This window comes from Macaca thibetana, chromosome 2, assembly GCF_024542745.1.
Source record: "Macaca thibetana thibetana isolate TM-01 chromosome 2, ASM2454274v1, whole genome shotgun sequence".
NCBI classification, from domain to species: Eukaryota; Metazoa; Chordata; class Mammalia; order Primates; family Cercopithecidae; genus Macaca; species Macaca thibetana.
In genome coordinates this window covers 44945760-44968311 of record NC_065579.1, presented here as the reverse complement: position 1 = coordinate 44968311, position 22552 = coordinate 44945760, and the positions used below count along the sequence as shown (strand labels likewise).

Here is a 22552-nt window from a genome sequence, read left to right as displayed (position 1 = left end):
AAAAATTAATACCACATTAAAAACCTATTTCAAAAGCAATATGAAAAGGAGGATTATTTTTTATTTTAACACATTGTTTGGGCTGGGTGTGGTGGCTCATGCCTGTAATCCCAGCATTTTGGGAGGCTGAAAAGGGCAGATCACTTGAGGCCAGCAGTTCGAGACCATCCTGGCCAACATGGCGAAAACCTTTTTCTACTAAAAATACAAAAATTAGCCAGGCACGACGGTGTACGCACGTATTCCCAGCTACTTGGGAGGCTGAGGCATGAGAATTGGTTGAGCCTGGGAGGCGGAGGTTGCAATGAGCCCAGATCGTGCCACTGCACTCCAGCCTGGGTGACAGAGTGAGATTCTGTCTCAACAACAACAACAAAAAAGTATTGTTTGTTAAAATGGTATCTTAATTCATTAACTACTGAACCATTAGTATGTTCTCTCCAAAGCTCCCTGAGTGTTTTTCTGAGTATCAGATTTACTTGAGTATCAAGTGGCCTGGCTTTAGTTTACAAATTTACATTAATCAGCTTTGTTACTTTAATTATTTTGTTACATTTTCCCTCATGAACATGGTAAGATAAAATAGCCTGATTGTAAAAAACTATGTAAGTTTTGGAGGCCACACACTGATCTTTATATGAGATTCTATGGCCACATTGTTTTCTTGGTAGTTATGGAACCTATTTCCTAAAGTGTAAAATGTATTTTTGGTCAGGGATTGTGCTTTTGAATTGAGCAGGTTACAATTATAGATGTGTGCTTACTTCATACAGGTCTAGAATTAAACGTAATACTGTTTATTTTTACCTGATATATCAGGATCAATCAGATGAAATACGTAAGCCTTTCTTCTGCTAAAGGATAGCTTTTGAAATAAGGTTGTGATAAACTGCAAGAGAAGCAATACATTTTGAGGATGTCATAGAACTCATGCTCTGTTGTTTATGTATTTTAGAAATAATTAAAATTGGCCGGGCGTGGTGGCTCACGCCTGTAATCCCAGCACTTTGGGAGGCTGAGGCGGGCGAATCACAAAGTCAGGAGATCGAGACCATCCTGGCGAACACGGTGAAACCCTGTCTCTACTAAAAATACAAAAAACTAGCCGAGCGAGGTGGCGGGCGCCTGTAGTCCCAGCTACTCGGGAGGCTGAGGCAGGAGAATGGCAAGAACCCAGGAGGCGGAGCTTGCAGTGAGCCGAGATCGCGCCACTGCCCTCCACCCTGGGCGACAGAGCAAGACTCCCTCTCAAAAAAAAAAAAAGAAATAATTAAAATTAAATAGCAGTCTCTGTGCCTAAAGACTTACTGTTTCAGTAATACCTCTAAAGCAATAGAAAATAAAACAGCAGTATTTTGTCATTGTTAAATATACAACTTAAATATTTTAAACACAATATTCTTGTCACATTAATAGTGAATAATTAAAAAGAAGGGCCTACCCAGGACATTTTTAATAATTTGTAAATAGAGATACTGTCCCAGTAGTTTCCTTCCCTACCATTCAGAAGAATTATTCATGTATACCACATAGTAAGCCTTCATCGACATTCTTTTGTTATGAAATGAACAATCTTTAGATATATTTGATATAATGTTTAGAAATTTTGAGTTCTATCTTGTTTTTAAATTTCTGTGTATTTTTTAACAGTGCTTAAGAAAAGATGCAGAGTCTCGTAGAAGAGAGCTTCATATTCGAACATATGCAGTTATTCCACTGAATGATGAATGTGGGATTATTGAATGGGTGAACAACACTGCTGGTTTGAGACCTATTCTGACCAAACTATATAAGGAAAAGGGTACTAAAATTAATTCTTATAAGTATACAGTATGGGTATAATAGCTATTAAGTTATATAATATGGGTATATTGGTATTAATATATGTTAGCCTATGTTTTTGATATAAGCCATAGTGAAATTTCTAGATTTTATATATGGAAACACTTAAGTGTTTCCCTCCTTTCTTTCCTTCCTTCCTTCCTTCCTTCCTTCCTTCCTTCCTTCCTTCTATTTTGATTCCTTCCCTGTCTTCATCCCAATAGGATTTGAGGTAGCTTATAAAACTATATATGAATATTTGTTTTTCACAGATATTGGTTAACAATTCTGAAACTACTTTATGTATATACAGTACTAGTCTTTAGCAAATAAGTAAATATGTTGTGTATAATGAGAGCCAGTTTTCTCATTGTTGGAGAAAGGAAAGAGAAGGCTAGAATGAAGTCTTACGTTTTAGATTGGAATAAGAGGCTCCAACTGTCCAAACCTGGGATAATTTGAGCAACAAAATAAATAATGATTGTAAACTATTATAACCCATGGAATAAACAAATAAATATGAGCCCATACTGATATAAATAAATATTTGAGTAAATAAATAGGGAAGTGAAAGAAATAAATAGGAAATAAGGAATTTCTTCCTTATATTCTAATAGAATTTCAATGAATAAATGTAGAAAGGATGATGGAAATTGGAAATCACCAATTAACAAACACTATAGTAATACTTATTGTAGGCAGTGATTATTAATGAATGCTAAAATTAATAGGCAAAGATGAGAAACAAGTTATTTGAAGAATCTTGAAGTATCTCCCTATCAGATACTTATCAATTATAAAGGGAAAAGTATAGTAACTTTAGAGAAACAAAAATATAACTGGTCCAAACTCCTTACAAATGTCAAAGTAATGAAAGACAAAGAAAGAGATTTCCCAGATTTGATGACATTAAGGAGTTGACATTTGATGACAACTAAATGTAATGTGTAATCCTGGATTGGATCCTGACCCCCAAACAAAGTGTGTTAGTGGGACAGCTGGTGAAATTTGAATAAAGTCAGAAGTTTGGTTAATAATACTGTAACAATAAGAATTTCCTGATTTGAATAATTGTACTATTGTTATGCAAGAATGAACATTAAGGAAAGCTGGGTGAAGAATATGTGGGAACTCCGTATCGATGATGTAACTTTTTGTAGCATCTAAACTTATTTTAAAATAAGATGTTTTTAAAGTGCATATGGTATAATACATTAAAAATGAATAGATCAAGTTATCAAAGTGAAGTAGAAAATAAGTGTATGTTTTCATACATAATTCGTATGGTATTTGCCATAACAAATTACTGCGAACTAGGCGATTTTAAACAGTAGAAATTTATCTTCTCATGGTTCTGGAGGCTAAAGATACAATATCAAGATGTCACTAGAACCATGACCTCTCTGAAGGCTAATGTTCCTTGCCTTTCTTTTAACCTTCTGGTGTTCTGTGGCTTCTGGATGTATTGTACCACATTGCCTTTATTGTTACATAGCATTGTCTCTATGTCTCTGTGTCTCCATTTTCTCACAAGAATACCAGTCATTGGATTATTGAATTAAAGGCCCACCTTAATGACTTTGTCTTAACAACATTACATCTGCAAAGATCCTGTTTCTGAATAAGCTCACATTCCTGGGTACCAAGAATTAGGATTTCAGCATATTTTTTGAGAGATAAAGTTCAATTTATGACATTAAGTAATACTGTTAAATTACTATATAATAGGTATTATGCCAAGTATGTTATGTACATTATTTTATTTATTATTGTTAACACACCTGATTATCCCTATTTTATGGACAGTGCCAGAGAACTTACGTAACTTGTCTGAGTTCACAGTTGCAAAACTGAAACTCAAAGACACTTGAGTCAGAGTTCAAAGAACTTGCTGTTGACTATTTTATTTATAACTATGAAATATTGTATATATCTGAGTTTGGATTTGAAAATATATTTTTTCTTTGATAATTTGTGTCAGTGTAAAATATATGTATATATACATATATATTGATAATAACATATATATTTAAAAAAAGTTCATTCATTTGGGACTTAATTCTGAGTCTTGTATTCTGGAACTATTTGATTTCATAACACTGGTTTTAACTGACATTAATTTTCATCAATAAGAGGCTTCATTTGGGTAACTACAGTGGTCCCCCCTTATCTGGGGGATTGCTTCCAGAATACCCTCACATATCAAAATCCACACATACTCAAGTCTCACAGTCAGCCCTGCAGAACCTGCATGTATGAAAAGTCAGCCCTCAGTATATAATGATTTTGCATCCCATGTTTTTGATCCATGTTTGGTTGAAAAATATCACATGTAAGTGGACCCACACAGTTCAAACTCACATTGTTCAAGGGTTATCTGTATCAAGGGAAGATAATGTGGTTTATTATTTTATTATATAACCAGTAACTTTATGTATGCTTAATTGAAAATTTTTCATTTATGCTTGTTTTTCAGTAACAATTTGAAAAGAAGTAGGTGTTTCCTGGCCAATTTTAACAAAAAAAATTTTTTTTTTTCATTTGGCTGATGTGATTATTGGATATCACTCTTCCTTGCAGGAGTGTATATGACAGGAAAAGAACTTCGCCAGTGTATGCTACCAAAGTCAGCAGCTTTATCTGAAAAACTCAAAGTATTCCGAGAATTTCTCCTGCCCAGGCATCCTCCTATTTTTCATGAGTGGTTTCTGAGAACATTCCCTGATCCTACATCATGGTAGGTTACCAAGAATATTATATGTTGTTATGGTTGAATGTTTATTTTTAATATTTTAGATTTATATTCGCCTCATATGGTATATGGATATTTCATAGGCATTGTGTTTCTTTTAGGTACAGTAGTAGATCAGCATACTGCCGTTCCACTGCAGTAATGTCAATGGTTGGTTATATTCTGGGGCTTGGAGACCGTCATGGTGAAAATATTCTCTTTGATTCTTTGACTGGTGAATGCGTACATGTAGATTTCAACTGTCTTTTCAATAAGGTATGTGATGTGAGTTATTCTTACTAATTGTATATTTTCCCCCAATTTCCTTTTCTCAACAACTGTTCTTCCTTGACATACCTGTTGGTAGCAGTTATACTCACAGTTGAGTTATATTGATAATTTGTTGACTAGTTTTCATCAGTGGATCATGTAGTAATGCATATTAGGATGGAGAGAACTTAGAAGAGTGATACTGTACAGCTAGTACTGAATTTGAAGTCCAAGAACATAGGTTTAGGTTCTGACTCAGTTATTAGTTATGTGAATATGGGCAGATCAGTTCATTTTACTGAGACTCAGTTTTAGAGAGACAGAGTAGTTTAATATGATAGTTTCCAATTCTAGCAACATATCAGAATTATCCAATAATTTTTAAAAAATTTATAGATACCCAGGAGATTCAGATTCTGTAGATCCAGAGTGGGGCCTGGGAATAAATTGAGGCAATTGGACCCATCTTTAAGGCCCCCTACAATTTTCCAGTATTAGAATCCCGCAGGGCAGACTGGTAGGTTAGTGCACTATTTTCTTCACCTCCATCATCTACAGATTGCGTTGTGCTGTCACAAGAAATCAAGAAAGATCATAGATCCAACTGAGAACAAATCAGAGATAAAACACTGGCATGGGTTAAACCATACAAGAGAGGAATTTAGGGTAACTGATTGGAGGGATGAAAGGTCCCTAGAAAAGGCAGATTAGAGGACAGCAGAAAATGAACAACTGGACTTCATTATATGACATGTTTTATTTCCTTTATGAGGGGATGTAAGCATCTGACCCTTGGCTGCTTCTCATCTCTTGTCTTAAGATGAAAGTGTTAAAGAAAAATAGAAATATATGAGAATATTTGTATTTCATATTATTCAAGAAAGACAAAGAAAATATGAGACTAAATATTGAATGCACAAACTTTATCTGTAATACTGTTTATTCACTATACTAAACTCAGTGAAAGGTAATCCACTTATCTCCTAGATCTTATCCAAGATCAAGTATGGTTTCAGTTCTATAAAAGCAAAGGCAGAGAGCTACATGGCTCCTTCATGTTACAAACCTCTAATGTAATTACAACATAAATATTTTGAAGGTATTTTTGCTCTTTGTTGAAAGAATCTGGACATGAAGTTCTCTGAGTAAAGATTTTTAAATTCTAACATTGTTAGTTTGTAACAAAATGTATTGTTTCTAAGGGAGAAACCTTTGAAGTTCCAGAAATTGTACCATTTCGCCTGACTCATAATATGGTTAATGGAATGGGTCCTATGGGAACAGAGGGTCTTTTTCGAAGAGCATGTGAAGTTACAATGAGGCTTATGCGTGATCAGCGAGAGCCTTTAATGAGGTAATCATCTATACTTTGTAAATAATTTAACAGTAACCTTGAATATAATTATTGGCCCCTACATATGTTTGTTTTTATATGGGAACCACTTTGCACTGACTGAAATAGTTTTTTTAAATAATAGCTTTATGCAGATATAATTTACATACCATAAATTCACCCTTTTAAAGGTACATAATTAAATGGTTTTTAGTATAGTCACAAGATTGTGCAACCATTACCACTATCTAATTTTAAAACATTTTCATCAGCCCAAAAAGAAATTCCACAGGCATTAGCAGTCACTCCTGATTCCTTCGCCCTCCCACTCCTGCTATCTACTTGTAACCACTCAGATATAATATTCTCTGTCTCTATGGATTTACCTGTTCAGGACATTTCATATAAATGGAATCATCTAATATGTGGCCTTTCATGTTTGTCTTCTTTCACTTAACGTAATATTTTCAGTGTTCATCATGTATCAGTATTTCATTGTTTTTTTATTGCCATATGGTATCCTGTTACATGGATATACTATATTTTCTTTTTCTGTTCATCAGTTAAGAGACATTTAGATTGTTTCCACCTTTTTTGTATTATAAATAGTTTGGCTGTGAACATTGTGCACAAGTTTTATGTGGACATTTGTTTTCGGTTCTCTTGCGAATACCTGGGAGTGGAATTGCTGGGTCATATGTTAAATGCTATATTTAACGTTTTGAAGAACTCTCAAATCATTTTCCAAAGCAGTTGTAACAATTTATAATCCCACTAGTAATGCATGTGGGTTTCAATTTCTCTACATCTTTTCTAACACTGGTTATTGTCTGCCTTTTTATTTTCCCCATTCTAGGGATGTGAAGTTGTATCTCATTGTGGTTTTAATTTGCATTTCCCTAATGACCAGTGATGGTGCGCATCTTTTCATGTGTTTGTTGGCCATTTGTAGATCATTGGACAAATGTCTATTGAAATCCTTGGCCCACTTTTAAATTGGGTTGTCTTTTTATTCTTTTTATTTTTTTTCCTTTGAGACAGGGTTTCGCTGTCACCCAGTCTGGAGTGCAGTGGCATGATCTCGGTTCACTGCAACATCTACCTCCTGGGTTCAAACGATTCTCAAGCCTCAGCTTCCTAAGTAGCTGGGACAGCATGTGCGCATGAGCCACCATGTCTGGCTAATTCTTGCGGTTTTAGTAGAGTTTGGGTTTTACCATGTTGGCCAGGCTGGTCTTAAACTCCTGACTTCAGGTGATCCTCCTGCCTTGGCCTCCCAAAGTGCTGGGATTATAGGCATGAGTCACCATGCCTGGCCTATTCTTGAGTTGTAAGAGTTTGTTTGTTTGAGACAGTCACCCAGGCTGGAGTGCAGTAACATGATCTCCACTCACCGCAACCTCCGCTTCCTGGGTTCAAGCGATTTCCCTGCCTCAGCTTCCCCAGCAGAGAAGGGGTTTTGCCATGTTGCCCAAACGGGTCTCGAACTCGTAAGCTCAAGCCATCCACCCGCCTCAGCCTCCCAAAGTGCTGGGATTACAGGCATGAGCCACCCTGCCCAGCCAAGTTGCAAGAGTTCTTTAAATATTTTGGATACAAGGCCTTTATAAGATATGATTTTCAAATATTTTCTTCCATCTGTGGGTTGTCTCTTCTCTTTCTTTGATGATGGCCTTTGAAACATAAAAGTTTTTAAATTTTGATGCAGTCTAATTTGGTTTTTTTCTTCTGGTTACTTTTGGTGTTTCTGGTGTCATATCTAAGAAACGATTCCCTAATCCAAAGCCATGAAGATTTATACCTATGTGTTCTTCTAAGTATTTTTGACTTTTAGCTCTGCTATTTAGAACTTTTATCTGTCTTCAGTTATTTTGTATATATGGTGTAAGGCAGGGGTCCATATTCATTTTTTTTGCATGTGCATATCCATTTGTCCTAGCACCATTTTTTGAAAAGAATATTTTCCCCCTCATTTAATTATCTTGGCTTTTTTGTTGAAATGGTCAATTGATTTTCAGCCATATTCTATTGATCTATATGCCTAACCTTACGCTAACAACACAGTATTTTGATTATTGTACCTTTGTCGTAAATTTTGAAATCAGAAAGTGTGAGTGCTCCAACTTTGCTTTTTTCCCCCAAGATCATTTAGCTATTATGGGTCCCTTGTATTTCCATATTAATTTTAAAATCAGTTTGGATTTTGATAGGAATGACATTGAATTTGTAAATCAATTAGGGAGTATTGCTGTCTTAACCATATTAAGTCTTCTGATCCATGAACATGGAAGGTTTTTCCATTTATTTGAATTTTATTTTTTTCATCAATGTTTTGTGGTTTTTAGGGTCAAGTCTTATATTTAACTTTTTAAAACTGTATTCCTAAGTATTTTATTCCTTTTGGTTTTATTCTAAATGGAATCTTTCTTAATTTCATTTTTGGATTGTTCATTGCTAGTGTATAGATATACAATTGATATTTATATATTGATATTGTATCTTACAATCTGCCGAATTCAAGTATTAGTTCTAATAATTATTTTTGTGACTTCCTTAAGATTTTCTCTCCGCAACAACATGTCATCTGCAGATATAGTTTTCCTTCTTCCTTTCTAATATCAATGCCTTTTATTTCTTTTTCTTGCCTACTTGCCCTAGCTAAATCAATGTCGAATAGACATGCTAGAAGTGGACATCCTTGTCTTGTTCCTGATCTTAGGGGTACAACAGTCAGTCTTTGACCTTTAAGTATGAAGTTAGCTGTGGGAAACAGATTGTTTGAAAGGACCTTTAAAGCTTATTTATTCACCTTCATTATTTAAAAGCTGTCTATCAGACATTATGGTAGAATACTGGTTAGTTGGACATATGCAAAAGCAAATTCTCTGAAATAGGAAGTATATCATAACTAGTTAGAGGTTTATTGCAGTAACCCAGGAAAGGATGATGGTGTACTGGATAGTACCACGGCAGCAGAGACGGAGATAAGTGAAGAGATTCCAAAGAGATTTAGGAGGTGTAATTGCATGTTAGAGGAAGACGGGGCAAGGATGATTCCTAGATTTTTGTCTAGGTGGATGATGATTTGGGGAATACGGAGAAATAGTTGGGAAAAGGTAATGAATTTTATTTTGGAGATACTGAGTTTGAGGTGCTTGGAACATATCCAACTGGGTATTTCCCATAAGTAATTGGATTTTATGTTTAGAGTGCAGAAAAAAAGGTCTGGGCTAGATCTCTATGGTAGCTATAGATGTTATATGGTTATTGAAGACATGGTAAGGGATAAAACTCCTTCATTCAACATATAGGCATTTACCAGTTCACAGTATACACTTAGAGATGGCACATAGAACTCATCTTACTCTATTCTCCAAAACACCTCTGACTCTCCTCTATCTTGCCTTTTTTCCTGCCTTCCCTTCTCTTACCCTCCCCTCACACCAAAACAGAAATTTCACATAACTTAATGAAGAGGTAGTAATGTGCATTATAAGAGTATTACCATTAGCTTCTTATCCTTCACTTAAATATTGATGTTAGCAAGATTTCTTCATGCAAAGGTAACATCCTACCCCAATATTTGTTTCAATTTTAGTGTCTTAAAGACTTTTCTACATGATCCTCTTGTGGAGTGGAGTAAACCAGTGAAAGGGCATTCCAAAGCACCACTGAATGAAACTGGAGAAGTTGTCAACGAAAAGGTTAGTAGAAGGTATAGCTTGATACGGGCTGTAGTCTTCATCTCTACAAATGAACTTGATATGCAGCTATAGTTCTCATCTCTATGCATGAGAACTGCTTGGAAATACTGTTAGTGACTATTGATTACTCTGAAATCTAGTTCTCTAGTATCACAATGCCATAAGTTTTCTTTTTGTCACTAATGTTAACAGTATTCTCATTTGTATAATAAAACTGTTCATGGCACACTTGTTTAACCATAGACAATTCACAGTTATGAGATATAGTAGGAAAAACTTAAGTACAAATTGCCTGAACTTACAGAACAACAGGTCTGAGCTTTAATATCATACGAGTATATCACAAGCTATGTTAACAAATGCAGCAATTCACTTCTTACTTAGTTGAAGCTGCAAACCTTGCAGATAGTTTTGTTGTTGTTGTTGTTGAGACAAAGTCTTGCTCTGTCATCCAGGCTGGAGCACAGTGGCACGATCTTGGCTCACTGCAACCTCTGCCTCCCCTGTTCAAGCAGTTCTCCTGCCTTAGCCTCCCAAATAGCTGGGACTACAAGCATGCACCACCACAGCCGGCTAACTATTATATTTTTAGTAGAGATGGGTTTCACCGTCTTGGCTAGGCTGGTCTTGAACCCCTGGTCTCAAGTGATCCACCCACCTCAGCATCCCAAAATGCAGGGATTATAGGCATAAGCCACTGCACCTAGCTCAGATAGTTGTTTTTAATAAGTTAGAATAAACTGAGGATTATTTTTGGTGGGGAGGCCACTCTTACATCTTTAACAAGTCTTGGCCAGGCGCGGTGGCTCAAGCCTGTAATCCCAGCACTTTGGGAGGCCGAGACGGGCGGATCACGAGGTCAGGAAATTGAGACCATCCTGGCTAACATGGTGAAACCCCATCTATTTCCAAAAAAAAAAACCAAAAACTAGCCGGGCGAGGTGGCGGGCGCCTGTAGTCCGAGCCACTCGGGAGGCTGAGGCAGGAGAATGGCGTAAACCCGGGAGGCGGAGCTTGCGGTGAGCTGAGGTCTGGCCACTGCACTTCAGCCTGGGTGACAGAGCAAGACTCTGTCTCAAAAAAAAAAAAAAGTCTTGTACAGGCTTACTAAATACAATGAATTATACCAACTATACTCTAATAAAGATTAAAAATTTACATTCCAGTTAACTACCTTAAGAGTTTAAATCCACTTTCATCCCACTGATATAGCTTGAGGAAGGCTAGACCCGTACGCCCCCATCCTTCATGTCATCCTTAACCCTTTGTCTTGAGAAAGGAGGTTTAGCTGCTTCTTTAGTTCTTCAATTTCTTTTTCTTGCTCTATTATCTTCATCTGTAGGGTGAGATTAATATTTCCAGAATTTTGGAAAAGTTCACTCTGTAGCAGTTGAAGAGCAGATGGTCTCTGGGACATGTTCCTTTTCATTAAGTGCTAGATATACTTGGCTTGTAGTGGATACCTTTTACTGAGGGATTCCAGTATCTGACCAGTTCTTGAACCTGTTAAAACTTCTGCTTGCTCCATTTCTGTTCTAAACAGCTGAAAGAGCTCTAGCAGAATCAGACTCAAGCTATATACATATCTAACTGGACAAAGCCAGCCCTGGTCTCTACAAATAGTTTTTTTTAATTAGCCGGGTACAGTGGCACACTGCTGTAGTCCCAGCTACTTGGGAGGCTGAGGTGGGAGGATCACTTGACCCCAGGAGTTGGAGGCTGCTGTGAGCTATGATGACCCCACTGCACTCCAGCCTGGGCAAGAGTGAGACCCTTGGCATCATACTCAGATCCTTCCAACTGTTGGGATGAAGCGTACAGAAAAGTGCCCACTCTGGATATATGTGTTGGTGTTCTGTTTCCGTTTCTATTGGTCCAGTCTGTGTTCTTTTGTTTTTGGGTTTTTTTTTGTTTTTGTTTTTGTTTTTGAGATGGAGTCTCGCTTTGTCACCCAGGCTAGAGTGCAGTGGCTGGATCTCAGCTCACTGCAAACTCCACCTCCCAGGTTCACGCCATTCTCCTGCCTCAGCCTCCCACATAGCTGGGATTACAGGCGCCCGCCACCTCGCCTGGCTAGTTTTTTGTATTTTTAGTAGAGACGGGGTTTCACCGTGTTAGCCAGGATGGTCTCGATCTCCTGACCTCGTGATCCGCCCGTCTCGGCCTCCCAAAGTGCTGGGATTACAGGCTTGAGCCACCGCGCCCGGCCGTCTGTGTTCTTTTGTAAGATGTCTGGGCAAGCCAGACCAAAGTCTCCTATTTTTACTTGCTGATCAGAGCCATGAAGAAAAATATTTCTAGGCTTCAGATCTCTGTTTACAATTCCCATGTTATGTATGTAAAACACACCTTCCACTAATTCTTGAATATTTTTTGTTGTAACACTGGCCATAAGGACAAGCAAACTTATCCACACACTCTTGGCCCTATTTGTTTCTCTCGGCTAGCCAGTCCCACAGGTGGAGTTGCACACCTGCATCTGGATGTGCAGCATCAGGTGGTACTGCACCTCTATCCCCAACAAGTTGAAGTTTTCTTTGGAAGATTCCTCAGTGGATGTGAAATTCTCCTCTTGGAGGGAATTACGGCACAACTGACCTGGTGGACAAACCCGCCAAGCCATTTTCCAGGAGCTCCAGGGATGATTCAAATTCACTGGTGTCTCTTAAGATGGAATTGATGGTATAGTTCACCAGCTTGTTATTCTGAGTGTCAGATTCTCAAAAGGGTTTTTCTTTTCTGAGGTGAGCTTAGTGAAGATAATGGATGAGCTGCTACTTTCACCATTTTTAATACCGTATTGGTATCTCTCCTCTGCTTGGTCGGAGAACACTTCCAGAAATGGCAACTGAATGGAAGCTCTATCTGCTTGTGGTTGGATCACTTGAACATGTTCTGTCCACGCAGTGTGATAACCAATGATATTAGGGTGCTGGACTGCCAGCACCTTCATTCCTCATAGTTCCTTCATGCAATCTTAGTTGCACCCTTAATCAGAATTTTTTAAATTGCATAATACTGACCATCTAATTTATTCCTGACCTTGTATACTCTTCCATATCCACCTTTTCCTAAGATGGCAAGTTTTTCAAATTCATTTAAGTAACATGAAGTTTGTGCTTCAAAGGCTACTTCCCTTGATCTGATTTTTCTGGATATGAGAAATAGTCTCACAAGGATCCTGATGAACTCTCTCTTTAGTGGACTTCATTAAGTGAGTAATAGCTCTGTGGTGATGTAGTCTCAATGAGCTAAACTCATCACAAGTGAAAGAACACAGCAGACCCATTAGGATAAAGGTCTGGCAAAGTAACTTAAACACCTGTCTTAACTGGGTTTGGTTCATGCACGTGGCTCAAGTGCTTCACCAAAGAAATAAGCAGGAGCTGGTTTGCAACTGCATAAAGGAAAAGTTGGCTGTTGTAGGGGTTCTTTTAAACACCTGGAGTTCTGCTGGAACATAAGTCACATTTGGAGTCCAGGCTCTTGGCGGAAAAGTCGATGGCAGACAGCACAGCAACAGCCCCCATCCCGTGGCCCTCCTCTTTGCATTCGCGGGCTGCAGCCCAGCCCACCGGCCCACCCAGCACCACCTCCAAGAATTATTCTTATAATAACTTTATTCTTCCTTTTGCATTCAGATATGCTTAAGAAATTGTACAGTTCCAAGTAGCTCACTTAGAACACCCATTTGTGTGTACTAACATCATGTAAATATTAGGCAGTAGATCATTGTTATTCAAATATTCATTCAAATGTTTAAGTACTAAACACTTCCAAAGCAGATTTTAAAAATTATTTTTCTAGAATTGTAATGTGTAAATAATTCCCTGATATTTCACGTAGTCCAGAAACATGTCCAAGCAGTTGATGTTGAATCAATCTTGCAGGCCTCAAAATCGGTATCACAAGTTAACTGTATTTGTTCGCTTCTTTTCCTGTATTTGCTCTTACAAAAGGGATATTGGTCAGTAAAATGGTATTAACATTTATTAAATGTCAAAATATAAAGAAAGGTAGAAATTCCGAATTATCAACATCTGTTTTTGGTTTTATATTTCTTCTTTTTAGGCCAAGACCCATGTTCTTGACATTGAGCAGCGACTACAAGGTGTAATCAAGACTCGAAATAGAGTGACAGGACTGCCATTATCTATTGAAGGACATGTGCATTACCTTATACAAGAAGCTACTGATGAAAACTTACTATGCCAGATGTATCTTGGTTGGACCCCATATATGTGAAATGAAATTATGTAAAAGAATATGTTAATCTAAAAGTAATGCATTTGGTATGAATCTGTGGTTGTATCTGTTCAATTCTAAAGTACAATATAAATTTACGTTCTCAGAGCAACTGTTATTTCTCTCTGATCATTAATTATATGTAAAATAACATTCAGTTATTAAGAAATAAACTGCTTTCTTAATACATACTGTGCATTATAATTGGAGAAATGGAATATCATGTGTTCTTATGGTCAAAAACTGTATTTGCAAGAAACAAGCCTAACCTAATTTCATTTTACAACTTCTATTGATTTCCTTTTAAAAGTCCTAGCTACTGTAAGGATTCACTTGAAGAACAAAATTATATGGAATAAATACCGTGGGCAAGGCATTGCGCCAGCCTTGTGCATAGAGTTACCCTCTCCTGCCCTCCAAGAAGTGACAGTCTAGTAAGAGAGATATATAAATATAAATAGCATATCATTAAGTTCACTTAATATAACTTTGTTTTAAAGTGTGATAGGGAAAAAATATAAGCCAAGAAGCGTGAATATGAGAACAAAATAAACATTCTGTAATTTGTATGATGCTGCCATACTGCAGTCCCAGAATGCAGAATCCAGTGGTCATGAAAGACAGCGATACTTAGCATTTCCTGAGATCTTAAAATCCAAAAAGTATTAAATGTTTAAGGATTTTCTGTAAGTTTTCGTTCAGAAGACTTAAATACAAAGTAACGAGGTTACTACATTCAAATAAGTGGAAAACTCTTACATTTAAAACTGATAATTTCACTTAAATTGATAGAACTCTCCTTTGCTGTCCGGTTGAAAGTGTGATGGAGAAAAATATGATAAACGCGGACGCATGAATGTAAAAACTAAACATTAAATGATTTCGTATCCAAGGTCTTATGTTAACAGTTGCGGGGGGCGGGTACTTGGGAAATTTTTGAACAATTTGGAAAAGAACGTTTTTAAAAAAACTTTACCGTGGGTTTAAATTCCTCAGAGAAAAAAATTCTTGGCAAAACAAACTAAGCCAAATAAATCATCATTCCAAATCTGTTTGAAAAATACTGAGATTAGCAACCCTAGGAGACAGAAGCGTAACAAAAATCAGTGTTCGATACCCTTCCCACACCTTCGTGCGGTTTTTATGCCAATTCCAAATCCACTTAGAAAGCATAGCTCTATCCTGGGGCATTTTCGCACCTACGTGGAAGCACACGAGCAAACCTCCGCAGATCCCCCGACCGTCACTGACCAGTACCGCTGCCCCGGCTGCGCGAGGCCAGGCGGGCTAAGCCCCGCCCCTGGGACGGCCTCGGATCCTGCCGCTCTAGGCCTAGCGGGCGCTCTCTATGGTCGGCCGGGCGGTGTGTTGTCATCCGCGGAGCGACGGCCGGAGGCGGCGGCGGATCCCCGGCGGGGCGTTTGGTTTCGGTTTGGCCGTGACTGGGATTAGTGTTGACGGTCGAAATGGGAGTCCCCAAGTTTTACCGATGGATCTCAGAGCGGTATCCCTGCCTCAGCGAAGTGGTGAAAGAGCATCAGGTGGGTGAGCGAGGGGCAACGGCTCAGAAGGCCGAGGACCCGGGGCTCAGCGGCCCTCTCCACCCTGGAGCTGCGGCTTTCGGGCCACCTCTTTCCCCTCGTCGTCTGGACGATAAGTGGCATAGGGAGGGGGACGGAAGGTTTGAGGACGCCCGGATGAGCCGAAAGGGGCCAAGGAGGCAGGTTGCTGTGTGTGGACAGAGCCATTGGGTTCACGGCCGCTCTGACAGCTCCTGCTTCGGCTGGTCCTTCCGCGATTCCGAAATGAAGTCCTGGGAAAGAACGCTTTTACCGTTCTCCTGTTTCCTCTCGGGAACCTGCAAGTTGCCTTTTTCTTACAGAGGCTGCGAAGCTGGGGTGGGTGTCCTCGTAGGTTCCCCCATCCCACCCAGAGCGGCAGACCCACGTACAAACAATAACAGCCGCCTCCACACGCAGTCACCTTGTTTACTTTACCTGATCTAGAGCGCTGCCCACCCGCCCCCCGGCGCCTAGACTTTCCGACGTGGCTGACGGTTCATATTGATGATGCCTTTTGTTACTTTCTGTTATCTCAAAAGCACCACCAATCCCCCGTTGCCAAAACAAAAACTCTTGGGCGGGCTGGGGAGTGAGGCGTAGGACCTTTTATTTGGAGGCCTCACTGTGTGACAGAGGGGGGTGGGAAACGAATTGATAGAACATTAATACTACTAATAATATTTGGCATGTACTGACCCCAGGGCAACGTTAGTGTTTAGATTCCAAAAACGTAGTTTATATATTGGAACTGTGGAAAGAGAGGAGAAAGCAGCCCTCTATTAGGTAAACTAGACTTTGGGTAATACTTTGGTGTTTGTCACATTTAATGAATTTGATAGATCTCTTGTCTGATGTTTTACAGAAAAAAAAATAAGTTTGAAATTTGTGTAGCTGATTGAATCAGTCGTGATGGGTAGTATTGTAAATAGCCTATTAAATTGTGGTTTAATCGGTATTTACGAACATGAAGGTAGTTTACTTCTGGAAAGGATTTTTTGTTGCTAGATTCCAATCAGATTTGGTAGATGAGAAATAGACTACAAAAACTTTCCAAGGTTAGTTTATCTTGAATTTATTTGAAACTTTGATTGAGTTAGATTTAGAGAAGTATTTTTTTTCCCCCGGGGAGGGCTGAAAAGGAAACCAGTACATTGCAAAAATGGAGACAACCAACTTTGGCTTTTCTTGCATCCTTCAATGAGTACCTGTTATACATCAGTCACTTTATCTCTAAAGTGCAAAAATAATGCGATGGTTATTCGGGATGATTTAATACGTAATTTATTCAGTAATATTTTTATTCTGTAGTCTGTGGCACAGAATTTGGTTTGGTGAAAATATCTTAGATTCTCTCCATACTGAGGAATTTTGTTACTGAAGAATGAAAATCTTTTTAATGCAGTTTTATGACATGGACACTAAAGATAGGTTTTGTGAAAGCTTTATATAGAAACTGGGAGGAAAATTATTTTTAAATTTCACTGTAAACAAATTTTAAAATTTGGTTCATCGTTGTGATGCCTTTCAAAAATGTTTGATTAAAAAGAGACCAAAGGGTTACCAGCTTCTCTGTTAAGTAGAACTTAAAGATGGTAATGCCTAATAAGTCACAGACATTGAAAAGCTAGTCCTGAGGGGAAAGGATAGGGAGAAGAAGTGAGTTATGGGAAGTCAGTGGTGTGGCCTCAGTAGCATAGGTTTTCAGTTTCTTTGAATCATCTTGTAAAAACAGAAAGAGAAACTAGAAACCAAAGTTTAAAATCCATAAAACAATTACAACAAACCATGTGACTTGCTATCGCCGTGAAACCCAAAACATAACTAGGTGAGGCAAACTATCAATAGTCTCTAGACACAGTTGATATTGACATCTCTGCAAAAGCGAGAAGGCAGCAATGGGACAACATCTGATGAACCTTAGAAAAGGAGAATTCCAGAATAGCCAACAGTATCGACTAAAAGACTATGCTGGCCAATTAGATAGCAGTAGCTCAGAGGTGTTTTATTCTCTCCATTATTGATTGGGTGAAGGTCTACCATAAGAAAGACCAATTAGGCAGGAGTAGTTTACCTCCTGTGAACACTCAAAACTGACTTGCCAAGGTGCCATTCTAGACCAGACCCCTAAGGAAAAGGGAGTGGTATAAAATCTTACGAAAATTTTATGCTGGGAGTGGAATAACATTTTATGAAAGGGACAAAATAGAGACAAGAAGAGAAGGAGATAGTCCATATAAAAGTGAGGCAAAGTCATAGAATCAAGAAATCTTAGAAAACCACAGAGCAAACCCATGTATTTTTTAACACTGCCCAGAAACAGCTTTGTGAACTTATATTCCCTGAACCTACTCATTCTAAAAGTTCAAGAAAATTAAATTCACATAAAAATGAGTTACAGAAACATATTGAGATCAAATCACAAAGTTATTATACGAGAAAAAGGGACAGAATATCTCTCCAGACATAAAAACTTGCAGTGAAACAAATGCACACAAAATAGACCAAAATTATAACCACAACTGTTATCTATTTCACAATGAGTTAAAAGGCATTAAGAAAATGACATGAGACATGAAAGAACAACATATATCAGTTATGAAGATGTGGGAATGAGATGACAGAGAAAATTAGAAGTAAATGAAAAAAAGAATTTCAGAGCTGAAGCCTCAAATAGAAACAAGACAAGAGCAAAAGATGCCATTTAAGAAAACAATCGGCGGTGGAAAGATGACATTTTAAAAAATAAAGTAGATTTAAAAGATTCAAGAAAAAGTAACAATAAGAAAGATGAGCAAAGAAGACAAATAATAGAGGCGCCTGAAAAAGAAAAAAAACAAAGCAGCATAACAGAATGAGTACTCAGTAAATATTTTTTGAGTGAATTAATTTATTAGCTATAGCATATAGCATATAAAATGTATATAGAAATGCATATTAAAATAGACATGATAGTATGTTGTAAAACGGTATTTTTTTTAAAAATGAAATGAAGCCTGGGATTTTTTATTTTGTTTATTTTTTATTTTTGTGATACATAGTAAATGTATGTATTTATGGGGTTCATGAGATGTTTTCATACAGGCAGGCAGTGTGTAATAATCACATCATGGAGAATGGAGAATCCATCCCCTCAAGTATTTATCCTTTGTGTTACAATCTAATTATACTCTTTTAGTTGTTTTTAAATTATTGGCTATAGTCACCCTGTTGTGCTATCACATAGTAGGTCTTATTCATTCTTTTTTTTTATTTTTTATTTTGGATACAAGGTCATGCTCTGTCACCCCCGCTGGAGTACAGTGGTGCAATCTTGGCTCACTGCAACCCCTACCTCCCCGGTTCAAGCGATTCTTGTGCCTCAGTAGCATAGGTTTTCAGTTTCTTTGAATCATCTTGTAAAAACAGAAAGAGAAACTAGAAACCAAAGTTTTTGTATAGAAACTGGGAGGAGAATTAATTTTAAATTTCACTGTAAATAAATTCTGAAATTTGGTTCATCGTTGTGATGCCTTTCAAAAATATTTGATTAAAAAGAGACAAACGGCGTGTGCCACCACACCGAGCTAATTTTTGTGTTTTTGGTAGACATGGAGTTTCGCTGTGTTGGCCAGGTTCTTCTCCAACTCCTGGTGGCCTCAAGTGATCCGCCCACCTTAGCCTCCCAAAGTGTTTGAATTACAGGCATGAGCCACCGTGCCTGGCCTGTGTTTTTTTGTTTTGTTTGTTTTAATTTAAATCTTTTTAAAAATAGAGATGGGGTTTTGCCACGTTGCCCACGCTGGTCTTAAACTACTGGGCTCAAGTGATCTGCCCGCCTCGGCCTCCCAAAGTGCTGGGATTATAGGTGTGAGCCACCGCACCCAGCCTAGGTCTTATTCATTCTTTCAGTTTTTCTTTTATACCCATTAACCTTTCCCACCTCTCCCCTGACTCCCCCACTACCCTTCCCAGCCTCTAGGAACCATCTTTCTATTCTCTATGTCCATGAGTTCTACTGTTTTGATTTTTAGATCCCATTAATAAGTGAGAACATGCAATGTTTGTCTTTCTGTGCTGGACTTATTTTACTTGACATAATGATTGCCACTTCCACCCATGTGGTTGCAGATGACAGGCTCTCATTCCTTCTTATGGCTGAATAGTACTCCATTGTATATATGTAGCACATTTTCTTTATCCGTTCATTTGTTGATGGACACTTAGGTTGCTTCCAAATCTTGGCTATTGTGAACAGTACAGCAACAAACAAAAGAGTGCAGATATCTCTGCGATATACTGGTTTCCTCTCTTTGGGTTATATTAACACAGCAGTGGGATTGCTGGGATCATATGGTAGCTCTATTGTTTAGTTTTTTGAGGAACCTTCAAACTGTTCTTCATAGTGGTTGTACTAAATACATTCCTGCCAACAGTGTATGAGGGTCCCCTTTTCTCCACATCCTTGCTAGCATTTGTTGTTGCCTGTCTTTTGAATATAAGCCATTTTAACTGGGGTAAGATGATATCTCATTGTAGTTTTGATTTGCATTTCTCTGATGATCAGTGATGTTGATCACCTTGTCATGTGTCTGTCATTTGTATATCCTTTTTTGAGAAATGTCTGTTCAGATCTTTTGCCCATTTTTGATTGGATTATTAGATTTTGTCCTATAGAGTTATTGGAGCTCGTTCTATATTCTGATTATTAACCCCTTGTCAGGTGAGTAGTTTGCAAATACATTTCTCCCATTCCGTGGGTTGTCTCTTCACTTTGCTGATTGTTTTCTTTGCTGTACAGAAGCTTTTTAACTTAATGGGATCCGATTTCTCCATTTTTGCTTTAGTTTCCTACGCTCGTGGGATATTACTTGAGACATTTTTGCCCAGACCAATATTCTAGAGATTTTCTTCAATGTTTTCTTGTAGTAGCTTGTAAAGATACATAGAAATAGGAAAGAATATACAGTCGGTGGGGAAAACAGTAGCCAAATCATGCAGGACCTTTTATGCTATTAAGGATTTGTAGTATCTTGTGGGTTTAAGTGAGGAAGCAATGTGATCAGATTATGTTTTAGAAAAATAGCTAAACTGTGGTGAGAGAGGAAACTGGAAGCAAGCAGTTCTGTTGGGAAACTGAGGGTCATGGACCAGTGCAGGAGATCTGGGGATGGAGAACAGGATGAGATTACCTAAGACAGTGGAAATGGATAAGATGGTAAGATTCTAGAAACATTTTAGATGTTAAATTAAAAAGAAAAATACCTCAGTGACTAATTAGATATGGGATTGGAGAAGGCAGAAAGTATAAAATAACCTTGAAATTTCTCACTTGCAAATGTAATAACTGAGAAGAGAAACTACATTATCAGTAATCTCTTTGTATGGGAGCAAAATTCTACTATATGTTCTCACTTTATTCAACACATTGGCCAATGATTAATTATTCTTTGTCTTTTTTACTAATCTGAAACCTAAGAGAATTTTTCAAATATTTCTTTTCTAAAAGGAAAATTATAGTGGGGTATTTTTTAGATTATAAAGGTAATATATGCTCATTATTTTTTAAAAATCAGATAATGCAGAAAGATATAAAAACTATTACATAGTCTAGAGGAAAGTAAAAGCTTTCATCATCCATGGTTGACCACTAGTAACATCTTGTTTTTATATACTTCCTAACTTTTCTATGCAGATGTATATGTAAATAAATATTTCCTATAAATAGGATACTTTACCTGCTGTTTTATACCTTGCCTTTGTCACTTGATTATATATATTATGCACATTATTCCATGCCAAATATGAATCTGTTTCATAATTTGTAATTGCTGTGTTGAATTCCATTGTATGGATGTACCATTATCAGTTTTCTATTTCTATCTTTTCTGTACAATACTGCCATGAATATTTTATACTTATATCTTATCATATCTGATTATTTTTCAGAATAAATTTTCAGTAGTAGAAATCCTGGGTCAAAGATACACATGTTTCAAATTTTAATTCGTACTTTGTGGTTAGTTATGCCAATTTACATTCTAGTCCCATACTATTGGGTGTAAACCCCATTTCTGTTTTTCTAGCTCCACGACTTTTCTCCAAAATTAGAATGCTAAATATTTATCTTTTAAGGTTGTTATAATTAAGTCAGATAATGAATATACATATTTAGCCCAATGTTTAATATCTAATAATTGCATAATAAATGCCAGCCATTGCTTTTAATAACATATGAAATATGTGCTTCCCCAAAGCCTTGTTAATACTGGGTAACATCAGTCTCTTTAATGTTTACTAATGTGGGGAAAATTATGTGTCCTTTCAATTAGAAATTTTGGATGGTGAACATCTTTTCGTGTGCTTATTAGACTTTTGTGTTTATTCTTTTCTGAATAGTTTTGCATTTTCTGTGATTACTTTAAAAATTTGCTTTTTTTTTTTTTTTTTTTTTGTTGAGACAGTCTCACTCTATTGCCAAGGCTGGAGTGCAGTGGCATGATCTCAGCTCACTAGAACCTCTGCCTCCCAGGTTCAAGCAATTCTCATGCCTCAGCCTTCTAAGTAGCTGGGATTCCAGGCACGCGCCACCACCCAGGCTAATTTTTGTATTTTTAGTATAGACGGTTTCACTTTTTGGCCAGGCTGGACTTGAACTCCTGACCTCAAGTGATCTGTCTACCTTGGCCTCCCAAAGTGCTGGGATTACAGGTGTGAGCGACCGTGCCCAGCCAAAAATTTGCCCTTTTTCTTATATTTGAGAATTTTTTATGTGTTAGAGATGTTGACTTCTCATTTGCAAACATTTCCCTATGTTTTGTCATTTTTTTTTTTTTTTTTTTTTTTTTTTTTTTTTGAGACGGAGTCTCACGCTGTTGCCCAGGCTGGAGTGCAGTGGCGCGATCTAGGC

At 37.6% G+C, this 22552-nt stretch overlaps 2 protein-coding genes across 7 annotated transcripts in view; both read left to right on the top strand.

Moving 5' to 3' along the window:
- The window catches only part of ATR (ATR serine/threonine kinase), a 121206-nt gene extending 106915 nt beyond the window's left edge, over positions 1 to 14291 (top strand). For all 3 annotated transcript variants that reach the window (XM_050778103.1, XM_050778101.1, XM_050778104.1), the window contains 6 exons: positions 1651 to 1801; positions 4402 to 4558; positions 4675 to 4828; positions 6025 to 6176; positions 9754 to 9859; positions 13931 to 14291. In XM_050778103.1, the coding sequence (XP_050634060.1) occupies positions 1651 to 1801; positions 4402 to 4558; positions 4675 to 4828; positions 6025 to 6176; positions 9754 to 9859; positions 13931 to 14104 (894 nt within the window). In that variant the 3' untranslated portion in view covers positions 14105 to 14291. The remainder of the gene's footprint in view (positions 1 to 1650; positions 1802 to 4401; positions 4559 to 4674; positions 4829 to 6024; positions 6177 to 9753; positions 9860 to 13930) is intronic.
- A 1161-nt stretch (positions 14292 to 15452) lies between these two features.
- Positions 15453 to 22552, top strand: part of XRN1 (5'-3' exoribonuclease 1) — a 137188-nt gene continuing 130088 nt past the window's right edge. For 2 of the 4 annotated variants that reach the window (XM_050778106.1, XM_050778108.1), the window contains exon 1: positions 15477 to 15645. In XM_050778106.1, the coding sequence (XP_050634063.1) occupies positions 15571 to 15645 (75 nt within the window). In that variant the 5' untranslated portion in view covers positions 15477 to 15570. Of the gene's footprint in view, positions 15646 to 22552 lie in introns of all 4 variants that reach the window. The other 2 variants (XM_050778105.1, XM_050778107.1) reach the window with 2 other exon arrangements.